The sequence below is a fragment of the Nyctereutes procyonoides genome, unplaced genomic scaffold (assembly GCF_905146905.1).
Source record: "Nyctereutes procyonoides isolate TBG_1078 unplaced genomic scaffold, NYPRO_anot_genome, whole genome shotgun sequence".
Taxonomy (NCBI): Eukaryota; Metazoa; Chordata; class Mammalia; order Carnivora; family Canidae; genus Nyctereutes; species Nyctereutes procyonoides.
Window position 1 is genome coordinate 46,145,413 of NW_026575047.1, and position 25,072 is coordinate 46,170,484.

The following is a 25,072-nucleotide window of genomic DNA, read 5'->3' on the forward strand; positions in this document are numbered from 1 at the left end:
CCTCTGGTATCCATAAAGTTTGTACTAATGAGGTCAAAAAAATGTTGCCTTTTTGAGTGACTTAAAAGTTTCATTGAAGAGAAAGAAGGGGAAAAAGAGAATGAATGTAGCTCCACACACATTTTCCCCATGGGATATCTATGCTATCACCAGGAGGCAGTGTTAAATGTAGATTGTGTGTGCTTTGTGATTGGTTTATTTTGAAACTAGTTCATTCTCAGTCACTTTAAACTGATTTCTGCAAAAGCCTAACTGTCCCATTGACTGATAGAATGCATTTTAGAACTTTCCTGAGCTTTGCACCAAAAAAGTGATGGTAAATCCGGACTGTACTTCTTATAGGACTTTATGGCAGTAAATAGTATATTAGAAAGCTATTTTCATGTATGATCTACTTTTCTCCCCTTCAGCGCTTACAGAATTCCCTGAGAGATATGAAGGACGTCGGCATTTTACAAGTGAAGGTTTTAAAGGCAGTAGATCTCTTAGCAGCAGATTTCTCAGGTATAAACATCTTTCATTCAGTTTCGTTTTTATTTATTTCCTGTTTTGAAATGATCTGATGGCAAAGCAAAATCTTTTAATAAGTGGAAGCATACACAAGCAATCATGCTCTTCCAAAGAGAGTAATAGAAGGGAAAAAAATGATGTAGTCAAGCAGTTTTTTTCACTTACAAACGTTTTTCACCAGATTATTTTTTCAAATAATTTTACTCTGATTAGATAATATACTAGTCCCATTGGCTTTCAAATATATTTGTGGATGATTAGTGCCATGACTTCTTTACTTGTTAAATTAATTTTCTGAGAAAATTTTACTGTACTACCTCAAAAGACAGGTTCGACTTCCTGGCGTCACTCCTTGGTGGTGTTCTTTGCCTAGAGTGCTCCATTCTTCACAGTGTAAGAGAAAGTGGTGGTTTGTAAATTTTAGCATGAAAGCCCATCTGGCTGGCACTTCTCTGAAACAACAACCAAAGTCTTGGCCGTGGGACCACTTTGCAGTTGACATGGTCTTATACAAAATTTCTATTGTTAACTCACTAACTTGACCTTGTAGACAGAGGCAAAAGCAGACATGCTTTGTGCTGAGATATGCTTGACTGTGAGGAGAGTAATCCAGACATCCCACTGTCTGATCAGAGGGTGACTCTTTTCTTATTGCCAAATTAACTCATTCTACTAAAAATGGAGAGACACTGATGTGACAGATGCTATTTACCAAGCAAATTGATATAAATACAAAGAATACAGTGTATACAAAGAAGAGTGTAGAGGTTTTATGCATGGCCAAGGTACTGCAAGCCTTACTTCATCTCCTATTTTTAGAATGTGGTCTGCCTTCTTCTAGGCAACAAGTTACACTATGTGACAATAGCCTTCAAACTTTGGAGCCTGAGAGGAAGATCAGAGTTTGGAAAAGAGAATTTTAATTTTAAGCACTTTCTAAGAAAAAAAAAAAAGATGAAGAAAGGGATGGAAAATATAAACTTATTTTTTTAAAAAAAATGTTCTAATCCCCTTCCATCAAAAAATGAACCAATAGAAATCACTACTGTATAAACCATAAGAAATAAGATGATGTTGATCTTAAGGAAATGCCCAGGGAGAAGATCCAAAAATCATATTTTGGCTGGTATGAATAAATGAATTTGGGGGATTGCTGGTGAAATACTCAGATGATTACTTCTATTCATTAATTGGTTAAAAACGTTTTCAGTCTCAGTTTGATTTAGAAATTTTCCTTTCTTTTAAAACTTCTGTATAGTTTATGAAAACACTTAATTCACCCTTTTCCCATCTGCCTTTGGCATGGGGAGTTTTGTTATCAGTACTGTACATTTAGAGTTATCTACCAGTCTTCCAGAGGCAATTATTTTTATTTCCATCTGAATGTTTACATACAGTTCTTTTTGAATCTATGATTGTTGATGTCTCAGGAAATGTCCCAAACACAAGAACTCATTCATGCCTTCGAGCTATATATTTAAAAATTCTCTCTGTAGTTGTATGTTTGGGGATCTCTAGGAACTAATTGGAATGCATTAAAGCTTTTTTTTTTTTTAATCTTGCTTACAACTGCATCCATATGTGGAAATACTTTTAAGAAAACCTTTATTTTACCCATCTGGACAGGTGCCCTCTCTACAGCCCCTAAAACTAGTAATTATTGAGGTGTTTCAGGCCAGTGTCAACTTTTCCAAACCAGAACAGTATTCTGGCTATTAAAATAAAGTGAATAGGAGAGAAATCTGGGGGAAAAACAAAAACAAAAACAAAACCTGGAAATATTTGGAAAGACCAGAAAACAAGGCAAGAAAAAAAAACCTCTCTTTTCAGAAGAATAACTTTTGGGGGAAATATTGTCATTTTCTTTATATTCAAGATTCCAGTAGATAGTTTTGGGGTGGATGAAGGTGAGTACCAGAGGATTCCAGTAGCAAAGAGGAATGGTTGCAAACCCAGTCATGCTGTAGGGTTTGATTGAATGCCCTGGTGTTTTACTGTCTCTGTATTGTTTATGAGAAAATTACTACTCTTCTGAATTGAAGCAAAGATCCTTATAATTAGCTAAACGTGTCTTTAGACCATATTGATCTTTATTTTTAGAACCAAATTTCACAGTCTGTGTTCTTTATAGGTTGACAGGCTTCCGCGTGAATCTTCCAGTCTGTTCTCAACCAGGATAATGCTTTAGGGCAACAAAGTGGACCTAATGCAGAGAGTTGTAAAGTAAATTTTCTATATGAAAAAAAAAAAAAAAAGATTCAGGTGGCAGGGAAGTAGCCCTAAGAGTGTAATTAATACCTCCAAGAGCTTAGTTACTGTATCATATCCTGGGGACTCAGCCTATTGCTGCTGTTACTGATCACTGTTACAATTTACTTGATATGCAGTAAAAAAAAAATGCTGGCTGATGGGGAATCAGAAGGTATGTACATGCATGCTGTCAGTAGCAGAAACATTTAAGAAAGAAATAACTATTTATACCCCATACCCAGCCTTTTCCAGTCGTCTATACTTTATAAATGAGTGGTTTAGGGAGCAAAGTATTCACCCTTGCAAATAAAAAAGAAATCTATTTACTTTGAGTAACCAGAGTACAAAAGGTTTGGAACTTTCTAACCTTAATATTTCTGTTTTACATTTCTTAGTAATTCTTTGTTTCTTAAAAAAAAAAAAAAACATAACAGTTGATACTTTAAGTTTGTTTCACTGAAGATTCCAAGGAACCTGATAAAGCAAAGGTCCAGTGAGAGATCTTTTATGGAGGTTACTGCTACAGTTTGCAGAGTACAGGGACCTCTTGTCCTGCGGCAGAAATGAATGTACTTGGTACTTGGTGTGACAGAAATTAATGTACTTGGTAAGCCTTCTTGTCAGTGTTTTGTCCATTTTCAAGTGTTTTTGCAAGGAACAATTAGAAAAAGAAAATATTTGCCACTGTGCTCATAGTAGGATATTCCTCATTAGCAGTTACTGGTGTTGTGATTATGTAGTCATGAAAAGAAATTAAATTTTGGAGAAAGTGAATCCCCATTACTTTGCTAATATTTTAGAACATTAGAATATTATGTACATATTACATATATAATATATATACTATATATGTTATATATATATATATATATATACACACACACACACAAACATATACCAAGGTGAACTTCCCATTAGAAATGAAAATATGTTTCTTATATAAACAAAAAAGTGTATCTTTCAAAATGTATTAAGATATTAATTGCCTAAATCAATATTACCAATATTAAGTTATTTACAAAAGATAGAGGCTTCAAAGCTCTAATGTATAAAAAGGATATATTATTTTTGAATTAATTCATTTGTTTATAAATACACTATGTGATTGAACCAGTTTAACACTAATACATTTGAATTTATATATAGCTTGGCATTTTTTTTTATGCCTGACATTTGTTTGTATATAAATGAGAAGACTTTTTCTTTTTTTTTCTTTTTTTTTTTTTTGTTTTTTTTTTGGAGAAGACTTTTTTAAAAGAATCTGAATTAATCTATCTTCTCTTGCAGCCCATCCCTCTAAAATTGGTGAAAGACATTTTAATGTTCTCTACAGCCAATATTAGATGTGGATAGCCATAAGCAGTCATTCTAATAGAAGAGCCTGTCAGATATTTTTATTAAAGAGTTTGTCTCACAAACACCTTGTGCCCAGGATAACCTAAAATTTTTAAGTAATAGGTTATCCATTCTGATGCTATTACTTCTATAGTAAAACAGACTATAGCCTTGATTCACGGAACAGATGATAAATTGTACCTTGAGACTCAAGGTGAGCCTAGCTGTTTGTAATACTTAATGAGACCCCCATGCTCCGCTCAGCTGCCGCCAGTCTTAAAAGTCAGCTATTTTGAGAAGAAAGTAATCCACTTTCTAATGATTAAACGAGAGAGGAAGGTTTTGTTCACGACCAAGCTGAAAAATGATGTGAGCAACAGGTTCCCTCTCCACAGTAAAACCCTCAGAGAGAATGAGGGTGTATCTTCTACTTTGCCCAGAGGTATATGTCAGTTTCATGAATTAATACTGCTGGGGAAAAAAAAAACAGGGTTTAATTCATTAAAGATAATAATATAGGTGATAGATAAATGGAAAAATTGTTAGAGAACTGAAATATTTTTCTGGTCAGAATTGTATTTCAGTACAAATAGCAATTCTTATTTTACCTATTGAGAGACCAGTGATGAGTAGCCAACTATTTACTAAATATTCAGCACATATAGGGAGAATTGTTCTAGAGAGCCTTGTTAGAGTTGATAGACTATTGTGGGAAACCTGTTGGATTTTAACACATAGGGATGGCTTCAGTGTATGAGTACTGAAGACATCATGGCGACCATTTGCATAAGGTACGTGCCAAGTTCAACACCTAGTCATGACTCTTCTCTTATATTCTCAGAATCAAGATGTAGGTTTCACACTTCTTCCTTCCTGCTAATTAAGCCATTAAGCCTTATCTTTATTCTTTAAAATAATTCTTAAATGTTGACATCCTTTCCCCTGGGGAATCTTATAGTGTTAAGACTGGTTATTCTTTGGTCTCTCTCTGCTTTATTCTCTCACCCTATTTACCACTACTGGGGTGCCCCTAGCTGTTAAAAATTCTGGCATAAAATGAGGATACAGAAACAGAGTTTTCATTACCTCATCAAGCCAACAGCAGCAAAAGAGCAAGTAGGGCAGCATTGAAAGCCCACCTCAGTGTAGAATGATAGTACATACTATAACAATGTGACATAGGTCTCAATATTTCTGCTTTTTGTTATGCAATTCTATCTTAATTCTTTATGTTCCTAGCATTATAATGATATGCCATGATAAGAAGTTGGGGAAGTATCAGGAAACAATGAAGGAACAAAACTGCAAATACCATCGTTGCTTACAATCCGGAATTACTTGTTCTCCTTGCAACTTTTTGGCACATTTTGCCATATGAAACCTACCCATAAAACACAAAATATTCCCAAATATATCTGGATCTTTGTGACTTCTTGCCCATAAGTTTGTCACTTGGACCTTCTCTGTTTCCAGTGTTATTATAAGACAACCGCAAATTAGTGTCAAAATATCTATCAGAGGAGTGGAAAAGACCATGTTTGCAGACAACAACGAAACGCAGGTTATTGTGAAGTAGCCTTATTTGGTAAATAAACATGATAGGAGCCTTTATAGTGCCTGATCCAGGAAAACAAAGATAAATTTAATTCCAGAATTTCCAACTTCTTTCCAGGGAGCCTAGTATAGATTCCCAATTGCTTTTAAAGCTTGTCTCAACTTAAGAAAAGCCAATTTAGTGGTAGATCTAGTGATCTTCAAGAAATATTCATTGAGTGCCTACTCTACTTGAGGAAATTGGTCACTTCAGCCTTCCTCCTCTGCTGCAGAGCTGCCCATAGAGGGCAGCGAGTATATTGAAGAGGACGAGGACCTTGCTCAAAATCTGGGTGGCATTTCCAGTTCTCAGTGCCATTAGGAGGAGCTCTTGGGCTATTCCACACACTGTTGATCTCTGCTGACTGTGGTAGAATTCTCCAGTCATTCAGTACAGGAGCCCCTTCCTAAGTGATTGTGACTCATGCATTAAATAAATCAATGTTTAGTTCAGTGATTTATTCATCAAAGATGAAACTCAGTCCCCATTTTTTGCCCCTCCCTTTCTTTTTTACAGTTGCTGCCTTTCACTTTAATCCTTACATATTATGATGAAAAACATATATAGAAATAGAAAACTGTTTTAAATCTTAGTTCTACCACATACTGGCAGCCTTGGGTCCACCGTAAGTCTCTACTTCCTAATGGATGTTTTGAGGCTTAACTAAAATCTATGTGAACTTGTCTGACACTTCTTACATGTTCAATAAATACTGTTTCCATTGTTTATTAAATTTATTTGCTTAGAGTCTAGTTGATATGGGGAATTCCACAGGTTATTATCTTAATATTTTATTTATAATTTTTCTACTTGTAAATAATGTCAGAAATACCAGCATTTCTAATCATAATTGGCTTTTCAAGCACTTTTAGAAATCTAGTTACCAATCTAAAATGTTTTTCTTTTTGTTCTGTTTTTTACTGCCTGATAAAAGTTAAGGGTAAAAAAATGCGTTTCATGGTAGGAAAATTCGCATACTCCAACCAGTTTAGTACTTGTGTTTACATTTTGATAATCTGAATAACAGTTTTATCCATATAAGATTTTTTGTGGGCTCATCAGTTTTTTTGTTACACACAAAAAATTCTGAGAAACTGTTGACCAAAGCACTTCATTCAGATCCCACATTATAGAGTAGAAATATTCCAGCCATATGCTATAATAATGGCTTTTAAGTAATTTCTATAAATTATCACACTGAAAAAAAAATTATAACACTGGCTGTAAGTTTTTTTTTTTTCCAAAACATGACTACTGTATCAGAGGAAAAATAGTCCTATAGTTATTGTTCACTGGGGATTTTAAGTCACCTGTCCATTTTCTGGTTTGTTTTCCTTGTCTGTTTAAAGTTGTATCCATAGCAATATCTCTCCTCTTAAAGATGTGCTCTATTTTCAGAGGGATGGCTATAATTGCAATTTCTAGAAAGCTTAACAATAGTGATTGAATGCTTTTAATTTCCTTGAGAACCTCTTGGATAGCTGAGCTCAAGTCAAGACCAACTTTTTAAAAACACATCAAAAACTATATAAATCTGTCTTTGGCTCACCATCTGCTTTAATAGCCTGCCAAAGAACATGGACTCTTGTCAATGCAGAGTTTAGGAGTATATGTAAGATTTAGCAGTTTTAACTTACTGGTACCTAAAGAATGAATGAACTCAGTTCATTTTTGTTCTATGAATTAACAAAGGAATCACTTCGATTGTATTATTTGGGAACTTAGTAATTAATTATCTTAATTTATTCAGCAAGTATACTTTCTCTACCTGAGAGGCCATGGTAGGCTCTGGTGATGTCACAGGGAATAGAAATTGCTCTTTGCCCTTATGTGAAGTGACTAATTAAACCAGTAGCATCTATAGTTGACACTTTAACATGAGGGGCTTACTCCATGCAGTCAAAAATTGGCATATAACTTTTAACTACTGATAGCCTACTGTTGATGTGAAATCTTGCTAATAACATAAATAGTCCAATAACACATAGGGGAATATGTGTTATATACTATATTTTTCCAATAAAATAAACTAGAGAAAATGTTATTAAGAAAGTCATGGAAGAGAAAATTCTTTTGCAATATTGTACTGTATTATTTATTTAAAAAAAATTCACATGTAAGTGGACCAGCACCTTTCAAACGCAAGTTGTTCAAGGGTCAATTGTAATGACAGTTATACTCCTAAGGTCAAGAACTGGGTGTCAAGGTTCATTGAAGGACTACCTGACTGGTGTTCCTGCAGCAAGTGATGTTTTAGCTGACATGTCAGAGATGAATTAACACAGAAGAGGTAAAAGAAAAGCACTTTATTCTTTTAGAATATTTTATTTATTTATTTGGCAGAGGGAGAGAGAGAGAGAGAGAGAGAGAGAGAGAGAGAGAGAGAGAGAGAGAGCGCGCACAAACAGGGGGAGCAGAGGGAGAAGAAGAAACAGGCTCCCTGCTGAGCAGGGAGCCCAATGCTGGGCTTGATCCCAGAACCCTGGGATAATAATCTAAGCTGATGGTGGCAGCCTAACCGACTAAGCCACCCAGGCACCACAAGAAAAGCATTTTAAAATAAGGGAACAGCATGTTCCAGAGCCTGCAGGGCTTTTCCAAAATCTGGAAGAAAGCATGTGCCTGGAGAAGCAAGGATTTTGAGGGAGCCTCAGTGGAAATGGGGAGATGTTGGGTAAATGCAGAGGGTGATGGTGTGTTTTTTGTTGTTTGTTTGTTTATTTGTTTGTTTTTTGGAACTTGAGTGGTTGATGGAGGAATGCAGTTAGGAGAAAGAAAAATTATTGTGTCACTGGTTCTTGTATAGGTTCTGTGTTTGTGCTGGAATAGTAGAATATCAGAAATTTAGTTAAGTAGAATTTCAGCAAAATTAAGTCCTTCTCTTCCTTTGTGGATCTCTCAGTCCTAATATACAGATTTGTCTGCCTTTTGCTCCAGACATTGCAATAGCAATGTAAGGAATTCCTCACTTGTGTGACTTCATTGAGGTCATGCTTTGGATTATCTGTGAAGTTTGCAACCTACATCGGAAGGCAGGACATGCTTGAAAAGTTATACCCAGAACCCATAGAGATCAATATTTCTTTTTCTTTGAAAATCCCTCTTAGCCCCCAGCACAGTGCTTTCCCAGGGCAGGGATCATAGAGTATTTGTTGACTAAAGGAGCAGGCACATCACTGTGAGATATTATAGTTTTCAAATTAATCATCATCAGAGCTAGAGGGAGAGAGAAGGCTCTCTGGAACCTAAGGTTGCAGGGAGAGTTCTATGAAGATGATGCATCTTGAACTAGGTCTTCGAGGCTAATCGGCCTCTGTGTTTTTTAGTTAGAACCAGGGGTTAAGAGAGCATTGCAGGGAGAGGTCATTCGACACGCAGTGTAGGAAGCATGTCTGAGACCCACATCTCTGCACACTAGTCAGGATGGGGGGAAAGACACACCAACCTTCATCAAAGGGTTTGGGAATAGGAGGTAGATCAGGATGGATCGTGTGGGGTAAACTATCAGAGAATAGATTTTCAGGATGAGCACATAGAATTTGCTCCAATATGCCCTAGTAAGGTTGGACATCAACCATCAGCATATGGTTGGACACAAGGTATGAAGGGAGAGTTTGTAGAAATTTAGTCTAGGACAGCTCTGTTGGCCTCCCCTCCTTCCCAGCTTGTCTGAGCTGTGATGCTCCATGCTTAGTTTCAGGAATTAGCTTCTTCTAGAAACACTTTCTTCAAATCCTGCCCCTTGTGCTGATAGTCTGCAGTGGCTCCTGGCTGCTGGCTGAGAAAAAAAGAAATGCATTTAAATGAAAAGGACTGATCATGGCCTTCAAAGCTTGAGGCTAATTTCAGCCTTTATTCATCCATATCTTACATATTCTGATTGGTACTATTTATCAATATATATCTGCATGTCTACCTTGTTAGTAAATTTAAGGCTCTCATCCATCCCTATCTCCTCAAGATGAACCCAGCTATTTCTACTAGCCAAATGAAGCCTCCTCCTCACCCTCCTCAACGTTGTTCTAAGATTCATTTCCACTATGAAATCTTTCTGGACTTTGATCAACCACACTAAATCCCTCTGAACTTTAGGCTCTTCTTTTGCAAAAGGATGCAAGCATTCCTCACCTCTAGGAGTTGATGTGAGAACTGAATGAGAAGCTGGGTAAAGCATGGGTACTTGCATAGAGCAGAAGGAGTGAGGTGGCCTCCTCCAGCTGGCACCTGCCACCAGAAGCCAGAAATCTCCCTATAGGACTCTTTCACTGGATCACGGCACTCTTCACAGGGACTGGTGGGGTATGCACCCCTTGGGTATGCCTGCATTGGACCCTTAAATGAAATACAGTACTGAATATGGAATAGGAATGCTCAGATGTGGAATATGAGAAGTGAAAGGAAAACACACAGCCAGAGATCAGAAATGAGAGCAACTCAGTCTCTTGGCAGGGAGCACGAAGAAAGTTTTCACTGAAAAGGTGACATTTGCTGAAAAGCAGAGATTATTATGAGAGTCCTTTAAAAGTAATAACTTGGTGGTCTGCGTACATCAGGGCCTGGTTCAGTGCCAGGAGCAGAGTGGGTGCTTAATAAATATTTGTCAGATGAATGATATGACCTCTAAAATACATTTATTACTTCCATCCAACTTCTGTAACTGATATAAAGGTAAAATTATTTAAATGAGAAGCCTCTACTTGCCATTCAAGGAATATAAATGAATTGTAAAGTGGTGTTGAAAAGCAGCAAAGGCTATGCGGCGCAAGGTGCTAAAGCAGCTCTGTGAAACGGAATCACCAGCGGTGTAACCGTGTCAAGGTGACATGGCATCTGGGCATACAAGAGGTCATCTAGATGTTTTACCTGTAAAACTAGATGGAGCAGAGACAAAAAGTGCAGACCCAGGTGTGGATAGGTCAGTCTGTCTGGTGCTGTTTGCTCAGGACCATTGGCGAACATTTGGACATTCCATTTATTATGGGACATCATTTTTATTTCCAATAAATGTATTCATTTTTTAAACTTTAGAAAATCCCCACATTTCTAAAAACCTTTTAAGGGAAGAAAAGCAATTTGTAAAGTGTAGATAAATGACTCTATCAGTGTTTTAAAGTCTTTGTTTCCTCTTCCTCCTCTCTGCCTGCTTATACCGTAATATTAATAAATGCAGCATTTTAATGAGCTTTGACGGAATCACCTTCAGAGAGTTGGTGCAGTATGTTCCTTGGAGACTCATAACTGAAGTTCCCAGTTTCTGGAAGGAAGTCTGTTCCTCATTAGCTGGGACAGCTAAGAGTGTGCTGGCTTGAGAGAGAGAGAGGGGGCCACAGCTCAAGCCCACCTGTGCTTGCACAGGACCGGCCACGTCTCTGCCCTGCTGTGGAGTAACCCCAGGGCTTTCATTAAAAGTGTCAGATGCTTTCCCCCGGAGTGAGCGCTGATGGGATGTCATGTTGGTGTCTCTAGAGGACCAGTCCTGACACCTACTAACAGTCTGACAAATGGTTAAGTAGCTGCTTCAGCTCGGGTTGAGGGATCCAGCGTCCTCTACCTAAGTGTGCAGCAGAGAGCACATGTTGTCTTCATGTGCCTGGTTGTTAAAGGGGTAATCTGCCCTCCTCCATCGGCAGCGCCCCTGCCCAGAACCTATCCCTTACCCTGCAAAGTGTACTCCCAGAGTAAAACTGTCTTTATTATTTTTTTTAAGATTTTATTTAATTTTTTGAGAGAGAGAGGGAGCGAGCACAAATAGGAGCTGCAGAGGGAGAGGAAGAAGCAAATTCCCCAATAAGCAAGACCCCCCCTGGGATCATGACCTGAGCCAAAGGCAGATGCTTCACCAACTGAGCTACCCAGGGACCCCTAAAACTGTCTTTAAATAAGCAAGATTTCTTGTTAAGATACAGACGGATTTTTGTGTTGGTTTGATTTCAGCTGCCCAACATCCAAAACCCCTTGTAAATTTTGGGAGTTTCCTATTGCGTGTTTTGGAAAAGAGGTCAGAGCCTACTTGCATTGGCAGAAGGTAAATAGCCAGTACTTCCTTTGAGCACTGGTGTTTAGGGCATGGGTACTTGTTGAGACAGGAGTAATCAGAGGTTTCCTTGGAGGCCATTACATCTATATCGAGTGCAGCAAAGAAGCAGGAGAGGATAATTCGTATTAGAGGTGGCCACCACACCCAGGGGCCAGGAACTGTGAAGCTAATTTTCCTGGGAAGCAGAGGCCAGACTTTTCCTGGGGAGAGAAAGTAACTGACATTCTTGTGCCTGCATATTTCTATACCATTCTTTGGTTTTCTAGTGATTTTAAGCCTGGCTTTCAAATCTTCGCAATGATTTTGAAAGCCCCCTGATACTATTTTTAATAAGTTCCTTCTCTGCTAAATTTAGACAGGGGCCATTTCCATGTTTGTAATTGACAACCCCACCTCATTTTTGTCTATGGCTTGGTCCTTGTCTACTGACCACTGAGATCTTGGCATTCATTGATGTAAAAGCTTTGGCCTGGCATCTAAGTGTCCAGAGCACTAGTTAGTTGAATGAAATCTCCTGTTACATACTGACCCTTGCCCATGCATCTGTTCTTCTTCTTCTTCTTCTTTTAATTTTTTTTTAATAGAGTCTTCATGCAGAGTCCTGCATGTGTCAGTCTGTCTATTGATGTGTTGTACCTTAGAGCTCCTGGTTATTTAGTTAATTAGGTGTAGGTTCAGTGACCTAAATAGTAGGGCAGTAGGTCAAGAGGCCTAAGTGCTTTCGGCATTAGACCCTGGCCTGGGATTCCTTGGCCATGTGCTGGCGGGGCATCTGTCCTTATGCCCCCAATTAATTTAGTACGCACCGCTTTGTAAAGTGTCGCTGTGCTGCGGAGGCAGGCAATGTGTTCATGTTGTACAGACATTATAGAGCTATCCATTCTGTCCCTGACAGTTAGGATTCTAGATCCCACTGTCAAACCCAACAAAAGAAAGGTTTTTGTGTTTGTTTGTTTGTTTGGGGCAGTAACTTTCTAGGTCCAGCTTTGGATTTTGGAATTTCTAACTTTTTTTTTCTTTTGGAGGGTATGTGAGGTGGGGTGGAAAAAGAAGAGGTGAGATGAGAGAAGTAAGGGTTAAGCTTCACTTTTTTTTTTAAGATGAAAACTTTGAACTTGCTTTATGGAACTCTACTTTTGCTTGTTTATGAGCAGCAAAAATATAGCATATGTATTCCCATACTGAATATATAAGATCATATGAGTTTAGGGCCACACCCTGCAGAGTAGTTTTAACTCCTGAGTAGCCATGTTTATAGTTTTCCTCCCTTCTCTCATGACCATGCAGAAGCCTATAGGTTCTCATAGGCTTCCAGTTATGGCTGAGTAATTATCTATATTGATGCAGGGAGCACTTAGACAAGAAATAGAGAGGAGCTTCTATATTAAAACAAAACACAAAACTGGACTCCCTCACATGCCAGATTGACATCTGCTCCTCTGCAGCCTATGTGGTCACTGGCTCTCTGGACTGCATCTGGGTTATTTTTTTCCATCTCTATCCACTAAGTATGCTACAGTCCCAACACTTATATAGGTTCTGTCCATTTCCTGAATTCCCACATAAGACTTGCTGGAAAGAGATGCTCACTTTTGCTCTTTTAGCAAACATAGTTTTATTGGTATAAAAGTGCATGGCTTTTATTCACTTGGCCTCTGTTACTTTTGAGATTCATTTGTCTCTGACCAGGGAGATTCCTTTGCCTTGACCAATGTCCTGTGTTCTTTTTCCAGGGAAGAGTGATCCTTTTTGCTTGTTGGAGTTAGGCAATGACCGACTTCAGACACACACCATTTACAAAAACCTCAATCCCGAGTGGAACAAAGTTTTTACATTGTAAGTGATTTAGTCTCCAGAATACCAGGGAGTGGTTTTAACTTAGAGATCAATTATCCTTGATATGTTTGGGGTAGGCTGGGCCTCTTGAGTGGAACTTTCTGTCCATTTTTATGTGCAAAGAATGAATTTTATTGTTTTTTTCCTTCTGAAAACCTTTTATCCTTTCATTTTATAGAGCATAGAGTTAATAATAGAAGAGGCCATTTAGAACTGCAAGGGAGTGTTAGAGGAGGCATTTGTAAAGCAGATCTTTTAGTAAGTCAGTTAATCTGTGAGTGGGTGGAAGCTTCCATATACCCAGACTAATTCATTCCCGGGTTAAAGAAAATTACAAATGTAGACCTGCCATAAATTCAAGTTTATATTTTACAACATTTTTGCAATGCCTAAAGGCTTGTATTATGCCAGAGTCTTTTGGAAAATACAGATTATTTGTGATTCCCTAAAGAGTCCCAGTGTTTCTTTGTATTCCAGCTTATTGGACTGAACTGTCTTATGGCAATGCCCTATCCACTCTTTCAAACTCAGGAATTTAGGAGGCTGGATATATTTCATAGTATGTTTCAGATTCTCAGGTACCTGGCCATCAAGTGGGGGTACCTTTCGATCTGGGTCAAATGGTGGTTTCCTGCCCTCACAACACTGAAGAAATGCTGTACTTGTAACTAAAAGAATATACTTTGAATAGCGTTGATGATTCCCAAGGATTGAAATTGAATCAGTAATCAAAAATTCCCAACAAACAGAAGTCCAATACCATGTGTTTTCACAGATGAATTCTACCAAATACTTAAGAAGAGTTAATATGTATTCTTATCAGACAAGGACAAACATTATATGGTCTCATTTATATGGGAAATATAAAAAATAGTGAAAGGGAATAAAGGGGAAAGGAGAAAAAATGAGTGGGAAATATAAGAAAGGGAGACAGAACATGAAAAACTCCTAACTCTGGGAAATGAACTAGGGGTGGTGGAAGGGGAGGTGGGCGGGGGGTGGGGGTGACTGGGTGACGGGCACTGAGGTGGGCACTTGATGGGATGAGCACTGGGTGTTATTCTATATGTTGGCAAATTGAACACCAATAAAAAATAAATTTAAAAATTAAAAATTAAAAAAAATTAAAAAAATAAAAGCTTAATCAAATTAAAAAAATGCATATTCTTCTAAAACTTTTCCAAAAAATAGAAGAGGAAAGAAAACTCCCAAATTCGTTCTATGAGGCTGGCTTTACCCTGATACCAAAATCAGATCCACACCAAAAAAGAGAACTACAAGTCAATGCCTCTGATGAACATAGGTGCAAAACTCTTCAACAACATATTAGGAAATGGAATCCAACAATACATTAAAAAAAAAAAAAATCATTCACCACAATCAAGTGGGGTGTACTCCCAAGATGCAAGGATGGTTCAATATTTGCAAATCAGTGTGATAAAAGGATAAAAGGCATATGATCATTTCAAAAGTTGCAGAAAAAAATTTGACTAAATTTGACTAAATACTATATCCAGTCATGATAAAACCTTCAACAAAGCAGGTTTAGAGGAAACATACTTCAACATAAATAAGGCCACATTTGAAAAACCCAGAGCTAGCATCCTATTCAGTGGGGAAAAAAATGAGAGCTTTTCACCTAAGGACAGGAAAAAGACAAGGATGTACACGCTCACCACTTTTATTCAACATAGTACGAGAATTCCTAGCTACAGCAATCAGACAAGAAAAAGAAATAAAAGGCATCCAAATTAGGAAGAAGTAAAGCTTTCACTATTTGCAGATGACAGAATATAGAAATCCCTAAAAATTCCTCCACCAAAAAGCTACTAGAAGCAATAATGAGTTCAGTTCAGCAAGATATAAAATTATTATTCAGAAATCTGGTACATTTCTATTCATTATAATGAAGCAGTAAAAAGATATAATTAATAAAATAATTCCATTTATAATTATACCAAAATAATAAAATACCTAGGAACAACTTAACCAAAGAGGTAAAAGACCTGCACTCTGAAACCTATAAAACACTGATGAAAGAAAGTTCCCAAAGATCTGAGAAGTGGACTAACTCACCTAAACAGGTGTGCAAATTGCCACATGAAAGAATTTCTTGTTTGCTCAATACATTGCTGATGACCATGGCTCCATTTTTCATTATAGGTGATATATGGTTTCTGGTCAACATAAAAAAAAAGTTTCTAAATATGCACGTGATTTTTCATATTTTGTATTTCAATGATAAGCTTTCTATGGATCTCAGCAAATAGTGATTTTGACCACCTTTTTTTAAAAAGGGAATTCTCCATTAATTTTTTTTCATTAATGTAAAGACAATCTTATTGTCTATTTGAAATCACTGTCTTTTTACCCTCCTCATTCTGTCTCATATTTTTATCCTCCTGTTTCTTTAATAGTCCTACCCTTGAGTGCATGTATACATGGAAAATGTCATAGTAAAAAAGTTGACTTTTTTTTCATATGGATGTCTGAATCTTCTATGATGGAAGGTTTGGGAATACAGTTCAGTTTGATTTAATTTTTGGAATTTAATTAAATGATAGTTTTATACTCTAAGGACTCTCAGGCTTAATTAGTGAAACCGTGTTTTCAGATCTTCATGGAACAGACTCCACTTGTGTGTTTTTGTATATAATACATGGTACGTTTCTCATTTCAGTCCTATTAAAGATATCCATGATGTTTTGGAAGTGACAGTGTTTGATGAAGATGGAGATAAACCTCCTGATTTTCTTGGAAAAGTTGCCATTCCCTTGCTGTCCGTAAGTTACCGTAGTTAATACCCACTTCATAAGTCATTTTACAGTTGACAAGTTTCTGTGGGCTAGAGGTGTTCTTTGTCAGTCTGGGGAAAAGATCCTCCCAGCTCTAGGAGGAAATAGTTATTTTATTCTTTATACCTTTCCAGTATTTTCAGCAGTTTCAGATATAAAGTAACAGTTTGCTCTATTTAGTAGAATATTGGTTTAACCAAGGAAAACATTTTGACTAGTCTTTCAGTTCATTCTCAATCTTTCCATCTTAAGATGGGAGTTTCTCTTTGGTTTCAAGGAACAGATCTATGACTGATTTTCCATTTGTTAATGAAAAACATACACATATTTCTTTACTACCTCCTTACTGCCCATTTCTTCAAAGATTAATTGCTGGTAACTACAGAGTTGTCCTCAGCTCTACTGAAGACCATTTTCTCAAAAGTTCTGTTTGTCTTTGTAGTAGGAAGGTTTGCTTTTGGTATCAAAGAATGCTTTGTGGAAGAGAGCAGAAGCTTCTCTTGGAAAGAGTGTGATTTCTGAGGTCTAGTTAAAAAAAATAACATACCCGAGTGAGCTAAGAGCTAAATGAAAAAATACTCTATAATGTCAAAGGAGAAAGTACCACACCATGCCTTTACATGGATAAAGGGGGAAAACTGGGATCTGAATTCACCTATTGATTGTACATTAGTGTCTGTACCAAATGGACTCTTCTAGAGAGAGAATTTCAGTTTTTCATCTAGCCATTAATATGTTTTGTTGTAGAGATGTCATGGTTTTATCAGTCAATAAGGCTTTATTTATTTCTTCCCAAATACTTAATTCTCCAGAGCTGTTAGCGCATTTTTATAGCAGGAGAGTTCTGTGATCTAACCATGATTAGATTAGCTCATGTGATGCTTACTGTGGGAGAAACACTGCATCCTTCAGAATCTCTATGGGTTTTGATTGCCTGGTTACTGTTTGCCCAGGTTCTCCTATCCCTGATTTTCCTCTAAGAGAAGGATTAGAAGAGCTTCTCCCTTGTAGATTTGGCTCCTGCTGAATACTCATAGCCATTCACAACAGACCATGCCAACTCTTAGGGAAGAGATGGCAATTTGGGATTTTTCTCCATTTTTTCTTGTTATAACTTTATCAGTTATTCCTGAAAGAATACATGTAAAAAAAAAAAAGCATGGAACACAATTTTAAGAGAGGTTTAAAGGACAAGAAGCAAAGACCCTCCTTTATAATTCAGTTTCCTTTTATCTTCAATTTTTTTTTTTTGAGTAGGACAGAGCCATTTCTTGTCTTGTTTTTTTGTGCTTTTTTTTAAGATTATTTTTAAGAGAGAAAGAGAGAGTGGGGGGGTTGCATACAGAGGGAGAGGGACAGGGAGAGAGAGAGAGAGAGAATCTCAAGTAGACTCCTCGCTGAGTGCAGGCCCAACATAGGGATACATCTGATGATCCTGAGATCATGATATAAACCAAAATCACAAGTCCAATGCTTAACCAACTGAGCCACCCAGGTGCCCCTCTTCTCCTGTTTACATAGATAAATCCGTGGTAACAAATTTTATTCCTTGCTGGGTGACCATTATTGGTGTCATTTTTAACCTCCTTCTGTTTTACAAATGAAAGTTTTTGTGTAATTGGTATTCTGTAATACCAACAAATTGACCCACTTACTTCCCTCCCTTCTTCCCTTATAATATATAAAGACTCCATGCTCTTGAGTTAGATCTAAGAAATTACCTCTGACTAAATCAGGTGTGGGTTTCTCAACCTTACCATGATTGACATTTTTGGATGGATCACGCATTGTTGTAGGGGGCTGTCCAGTGCATGGTAGGATATTTAGCAGCCTCCCTGACCTCTACCCACTAGATATCAGGAGGACGCATCCACCCATCACTGTTGTGACAGTCAGAGATGTCTGCAGACATTGCCAAATGTTCTGAGGAGGGGCAGAATCACTTCCAGTGGAGAACCACTGACCTAAGTTAATGCAGCTTTCAAACTGTATCTTTCAAGTTGCAAGGTGGAATGATTTATGAAAACCTTCGTTTAAATGCAAGGAGCTCCTTGACCTCCTTAACTTTATTCTGGTTGCTGATTAGCTACACACAATCTCTACAGTCATTTGTTTGAGGACTATTTATCAAGTGTCCAGTTTGTGCCAGGTGTTGTTCGTTGTTTAGGCAGTAATGCTCTAACAGTGACTGTGCTGAAGGTATCTTCTCTCTTGGAAATTACATTTAGGTTGTAGGAGTCAGTATACAGAACACACAGAGAAAAAATCAAAAAGCAAGACAGCCTGTTAGATGCTGAAAAATGCCATGGAGAAAGCAAAGCAGGGGAAGGGGATTCCAGGAATATGCCTGGGGAAGGTATGCAGTTTCCCATGGGCTGGACAAAGAGGACCTCACTTCAGGGGGCATTTGAATGAGAACTTCAGGAGGTGAGAAAGAAAACCATGTGGATATCCAGGGAAATTCTTCTAAACAGGAAGTCTTCTAAGTTCAAAGGCTCGAAGGCGGTACCCTGACTGTCCAGTCCCAGAAATATCAGGGTGGACAGTATAGATGGAAAGGAGTAGCCTGCCTGAGGGAGAATCAGGAATGCAGAACAAGAAAGGACACAGGGACAGAGTGGTACAAGAGAGGTCTAAGATTCTGACAGTCTAAAAGTTTGAAGGACTTTGGCTCTTTCTTAGTGTTGATGAGAAACCACAAAGAAATTTCAAGGCAGAGTGCTTGATTTGGTTTATACTCTGTTTCTAACATAAAACGGCTGTGGCACACTGAGAAATAAACCCAGATCAGACAATTCTCTACGACATAGAGTGTAGAGGCAGCGTGGCCTGAGCCACATTCTCATTAGGAGCTTAGGGGCCTGGGAATGTTGAGCTGAATATATTAGAGCATCTGTTCTTCAGTGTGGCCATTTCAGTTCAGACTCATTTCCAATTGTTTGACCCATAAATTGGGCAAGTGATCCAATCTTGCAGAAGATCTATTTTGGCTCTTCCTGATATTCAGTGGTCCACCTGCTACATATACTTTCCAAATAACTTATTTCTCTACCTAAAGCGCAGATATAAATATGATAGAAAAAAATGCTATAACCCTTAGTATCTATAACAAGCAAAATTATCAATTGTTCATTAGTTCACTAATCATTCAGCTTTTGAGTAATTCTAATTTGTGGTTTACAGAGTATGTATTCACATCTATTTAGATCTATTTTTCTTTATTACTATCTATTGCATCATGCTTAACTAACCAGCCTGTCCTGTGCATATATATGTGAAATCATTAATTCTCTGAAGACTTCATGCAGCATACATTATTATTATGGCTATTTACAAAAGAGGAAACCAAGGCACAAAAAGATCTTGCTGCTGGTAAGTAGTTGAGGCTAGATTTCAAGTAGGTAGTCTCATGTCTGAGCCTGGGCTCCTAAGAGGATATTCTTTTGCCATGGTTAGCACCTGTTTGGTAGGTATCAGGGCAAAAGCAAGAACCTAGATGTGCCTCCTGCAACCACTGGTCTCAGTGCAATGGAATGTGGACAGGTAGGACATGGGGTTGAAGGCTTGCATATCTTGAGTGATGCCTGTGGAGTGAGCATATAACACTGGAATGCTTTTTTTTTTTCCTTCTTTCTTGAAGTATAGTTGACAAAGAATGTTGTATGAGTGTACAGAGTGGTGATGCAACAATTCTGTACGTTATGCTGTGCTCACAGATGTAGCTACCACCTGTCACCAGACAACAGTGTTACAATACCATTGACTATAATCCCTATGCCCTACATTTCATCACCATGATTTATTCCTTCTGTAACTGGAAGCCATGACCTCCCACTCCTCTTTACCCACTTTGACATCCCTCTCCCCCCACCAATCACCAGTTTGTTCTCTGTGCTTAATCTGAAATATTAAATGCTAAATTAAAGGAACAAGAAAACATAGAGCCAAGAGGAAGGGATTTAATTTTAGGAAGACTTTAGGAAGTGGCGAATTTGAGCTGTCCTAGAAGGAACCTGGTGTTGATGACTAATGGATGAGGTAGAGAGAAGGCCATTCCAACCAGAGAGTAGAGCAGAAGCAGAGAATAAGAAAAAGGCCACCTTCTGGAAACAAACAGGGGCCTTGGTGTCTGGTGCTCAGGGAGAGAGGTAAGGCTGGAGAGGAGGATGGAGGACCAGTCCAAGAAAGGTTGAAGGAGGTTGGATCTTACTCTGTTAGCAGGGAGAAGCTGAAGGCCTTCACCCTGGGGATGGAGATATCAGAGCAGTTGACTAGAAAGAAAGTTTTGGCTCCAGTATGGAGCAAGTTAGAGAGGGAGGGAGGCTTTTCCTGGAGGAAATGGTTGAAATTCCAGAATAAGCATCCAAGAGAGAACCCTTAGATTTCTTGTTTTGTACCTCTTGCAAGAAGGCCTTATTTCTCTACTTTTTTAATATGAGAGAGAATTATAAAGACGGAATAGCGGATGCTTCACTGTTACCTTTATATGATATGAAATAGTATTCAATAATGCCTTCTTTTCTGTCTAAAAACAAAAATTGTGTTTCTGGGAGAAGATTATGAATAATTTTTGTGAGAATACATTTTCTTTAATCAAGTCATAAATGAAAACTTGATTTACACTTTCAGAGAAAATGCAAACTACATTTCAAAATGTCTCAGCATAAAATATTGAATGTACTTCAACTTTTAATCTCTCTCAAAATGATAATGTGCTAAGTGCATTTCAGCCTGTTAAATAAAAAGCCTGTTCTGAATTCACTGTATCTTTTAATCAGGGTGAATGTGCTGGCTGACTATTGGCTCACTTAAAATCTGTGTTCTAAAATCAGTGTATCTGTTAATGCAGTGATTTGTTCAAAGCATGTACATATGCTTACATAATACAGGTCATCCTTCCATGTATTTCATTTCTGTTCAAGTTTTTTAATAAAACAATTGACTTTTAAATGGTTATATAGATATGTAAAACTTGTTACTCATGATTAAAAACAGTAGAAATGTAACTGGCATGGATTATCATCTGAAGACTTCTAATATTTGCCCATTTTCATGTTACTCCAAATATTTTCTAATCAATAACAGCAAATGTGCATTGGAAAACAGTAAACACATTTTAGAGTTTTAAAATATTTCCAGCATAGACACTATCTCTTAATTATTATCCAATCCCATTAGATTTATTTAAATATTTCTGTTCTCAGGTGAGGATTCTAATTTTGTCCTGAAACTCAGTCTGAGTTCTTCTCCTCCAGGATGTTTCTTTCTATTCAGACATATGTTTATCATCTCAGAAATTCTGGAATGGACCCATCAAGGAAGACTTTAAAAATCATCTTTCTATAAAACAGGGAAAAAAATCTTTCTGTTTATTGTTGTCTCCTAATATCTAAGAAAAAAAATCATCTGTAATCTGAGGAGGTCCTACATTTTGATGCAAACTTGAGACCTCTTAAACCATGCCAACACGTGCAAGTGAATTCATGATCAGAAGCACAGGCTTTCTGTAGCCCTTAGCATTCTCTACATTTCCACATGCAGGGGAACTAGCTGTTCTAGTAACAGCTTCACCTAATTAGTTTTATGGGACAAATTTTCTATAATTGCTTGTTTATAATGTCCAAATAAATGTCCATACACATCTTCATTTGCATTTCCAATTAAATATTTGTTCATTTCACCTATGATAGGTTTTGTATATTGTAATGGACACAGTTACACAGTCATTTTTTTTAAGTTGATGCTGAAGGTTTTGGCCATTAAAATAAAGAATATTTATATTTTACATTACATTAAGATTTATGGATGTATGGCCACCTAAAAATTTAAAAATGGCTAAAACATATTCAACTCTCCTTCCTTCCTAATCCTCTTCCAATATGTCCTTTGAAATACATTTTAAAAATGTAAATGAGGCAGATTTGTCAATTGGCCCTGAAAACTAGGAAAGGGTGCCTTTAACATGCTGGAATGATCACAAACCCTATGTAATATACAAGGTGGATGGGATTTGGTTAGGACGGACAGGCTAAGGGAGAAAGAATGCCTCATGGAATTCCTCTAATGTCTTGGGATGAGAAAATAGCAAGTATTAAATCCAAGCATACCCCACATGAGGGTAAATGCTGAGTGGGTGAAACTTTTCTAGTAAACAGAAAAACCTCTTACATTGAGTAAAAGAGTAAAATCTAGCTGCTGCTTCTTCAGAATGCCTCAATTGTGGCAAAGCAGAAATGGATGGGCAAAAGTGTAATGCATAGATGTAAATAAGTGGTAAGTCAGAAACATACAGAGGACACGTTATTTTATGGCCCCAAAATGATTTCATTACCAATAAAACTTAGAGCAGACATTAATCTTTATGTGAATACTTTCCCAGAGAAGTGTGTGTGTATGTGTGTGTGTATATATATATATATATATGTTAAAAATATTTGAAATACAAGAAAAAATAATCAACTTAGAAACATGATTATATTATCTATGCAGCTTTGGAAATATCAGAAAAAAATAAGGCTGTAAAGTGATGTTTCTTGAAGGCCCAAATGTTTGAAAGTCCAAGTTCCATGAAGTGAATGTTCATAAAGTTTGTGCATACTGTCTTACAGCTACTAAATTTCTGGGGATGAGACCCTGGAATGTTCCTTTTTCAACAAGTTCTTAGATGAAGTTTAGGCATATTAAAGCAGAGATGCTCAAATTTTAGAGACTAAGCAATAAGCTTGATCTAACGTAGTGTGTGTGTACACACATAAATATGTAAGATATTCTGTTCAAATACCTGTCTAATGTGCTTGAATACTAATCATGTGGGCTCACAAAATGTCTCAATAGATTCCAAAAAGGCAGAAACTAAATTATGATCACAGTGTTGGGCGAACATAAATTAGTAACGAAAATGAAACAAATATCAAAACACCAGGTGGAAAAAAAAAAAAAGTCCCAAGGAGCTAATGTAGATACCAAAACTACAGTTACAGACTTTTTAGAAATTAGCAATGAAACACTATACATAAAGCTATGGATAAGGGCCAGAAGTATTATTCAGAGGAAATCCTTACCTTGAATGCTTTTATAATTAAACAACGAAGGTTGAATATCAATTAAGCATCACAACAAAAGATAAAGTAAATAAAAGTAGTAAAAGGAGTTTATGAAAATTAAAAAAAGAACAAAAATGTAGAAAATATGTAAACAGTTGATATGATAAATCCAAGTATTTGTTTCTCCAAAACCCAATAAAATGGAGAAGCCAGTTACAAGGCTAATGAAAAATAAAGTGTATATTAATAAAAATAAGGAAATAAGAAATACGGGGATCGCTATGAAGAACATAACTAAATTTTACTGAAGAGCATGGAAGACAACTTGAGTCACTATAGGGATATATCTTGAAAAAAATTGAGTGTTATAGAGGTATAAAATCTTCCAGATTACTATGAATATAATAAAGTTCCCCATCTGGAAAAATTAATGTGTAAAAATAGCAAGAAAAATTATGTTTAAAATATAGTTAGAGAAATGTGAGTATCAGATACTGAATGCATTCTTTAATGAAATAATTATTTATGAAAATATCAGAAAAAATCATCAAATAATTTCACCCTTTTCTTCCTACGTCTTCTCTTCCAAATAAGAAAATAACAGATTCAAATTGTTTAATGAGCAAGTTTTTCAAAATCTTAAAGGCACAGGCAATTCTTACATTACTGAAATGTATTAAGGACATAAAAGAAAATTTGTGAGTTTATTCATTGAGCTTAGAAGAATTCTGATATCAAAAACTCAGATTTAACAAAAAAGGAAATCATATACCTTTCATGGAAGACCATTAGGAAGACCATGAAAGCACATTAAGAAACCTAATTGTGTAATTTATATTATTAATATATTAAGAGAACAAAACTTGGCAATCTCAATAGATTTGAAAGGGGCATTTGATAAAATTTAACATCTGTTCCTTATTATGGAAAAAATTAGTCTAATAAATTAGTAATTGATGAGTACTGCCTTACCATGATGGAGATCTATCAGAAGCATCACAGACATCAGACTTACTGTTGAACAGAGAGATTTTGAATTTAATGAACTTCTATGCTTACAAATTAAAGCTTTTTATGTCAGACCCAACCAATGTAAAACTATAAGAATTTATATTTTAATGAAGAAAACAATATTCTCTATCTGATGTCAACTATCATCTACATAGAAACAAAATTAATGAACTGCATCTTGAAATTAAAAAAGGTCAGTGAAATGTAAGCAAAGTCAAAATTAAGAAAAAAATAATCAATGGCCTTACCCAATAGGAAAACATTTTAAAAACAGAAAGCATCAAGAATTTAACAGCAGGAAACCAAAACAATTATAATGCTTAAGTCCTATGTGAGGAAGTTCTAGAACCGTAGTAAAAGACTTGAAAAAAACCTGAAATGATTGGAAATCACTTTATATATATAATAAATTTGAAACATGAAGTCACTGAGGAAAAGGATAAATGAAGTGATGACTATGAGCGATTCTGGGAAAGCCAGTTGCTTACTCATCAGGGAAAAATGCATCAATGTGTTACATTGAACACAGTAACTGTTTTGCCATGAATTAAAGGTCAAACACTTGGAACAAACTTCATAAATAAAACTGTTAAAATAATGAGGAAGTCCTATGTTAACCTGAAAACAGGAATGATAAAGGAAAAAAATCTGAAGATGTCAA

At 36.7% G+C, this 25,072-nt stretch overlaps 1 protein-coding gene across 6 annotated transcripts in view; it reads left to right on the forward strand.

Moving 5' to 3' along the window:
* MCTP2 (multiple C2 and transmembrane domain containing 2) overlaps positions 1-25,072 on the forward strand; it is a 241,253-nt gene that overhangs the window by 124,979 nt on the left and 91,202 nt on the right. For all 6 annotated transcript variants that reach the window (XM_055326554.1, XM_055326553.1, XM_055326557.1 and 3 more), the window contains 3 exons: positions 411-504; positions 13,460-13,562; positions 16,243-16,345. In XM_055326554.1, the coding sequence (XP_055182529.1) occupies positions 411-504; positions 13,460-13,562; positions 16,243-16,345 (300 nt within the window). The remainder of the gene's footprint in view (positions 1-410; positions 505-13,459; positions 13,563-16,242; positions 16,346-25,072) is intronic.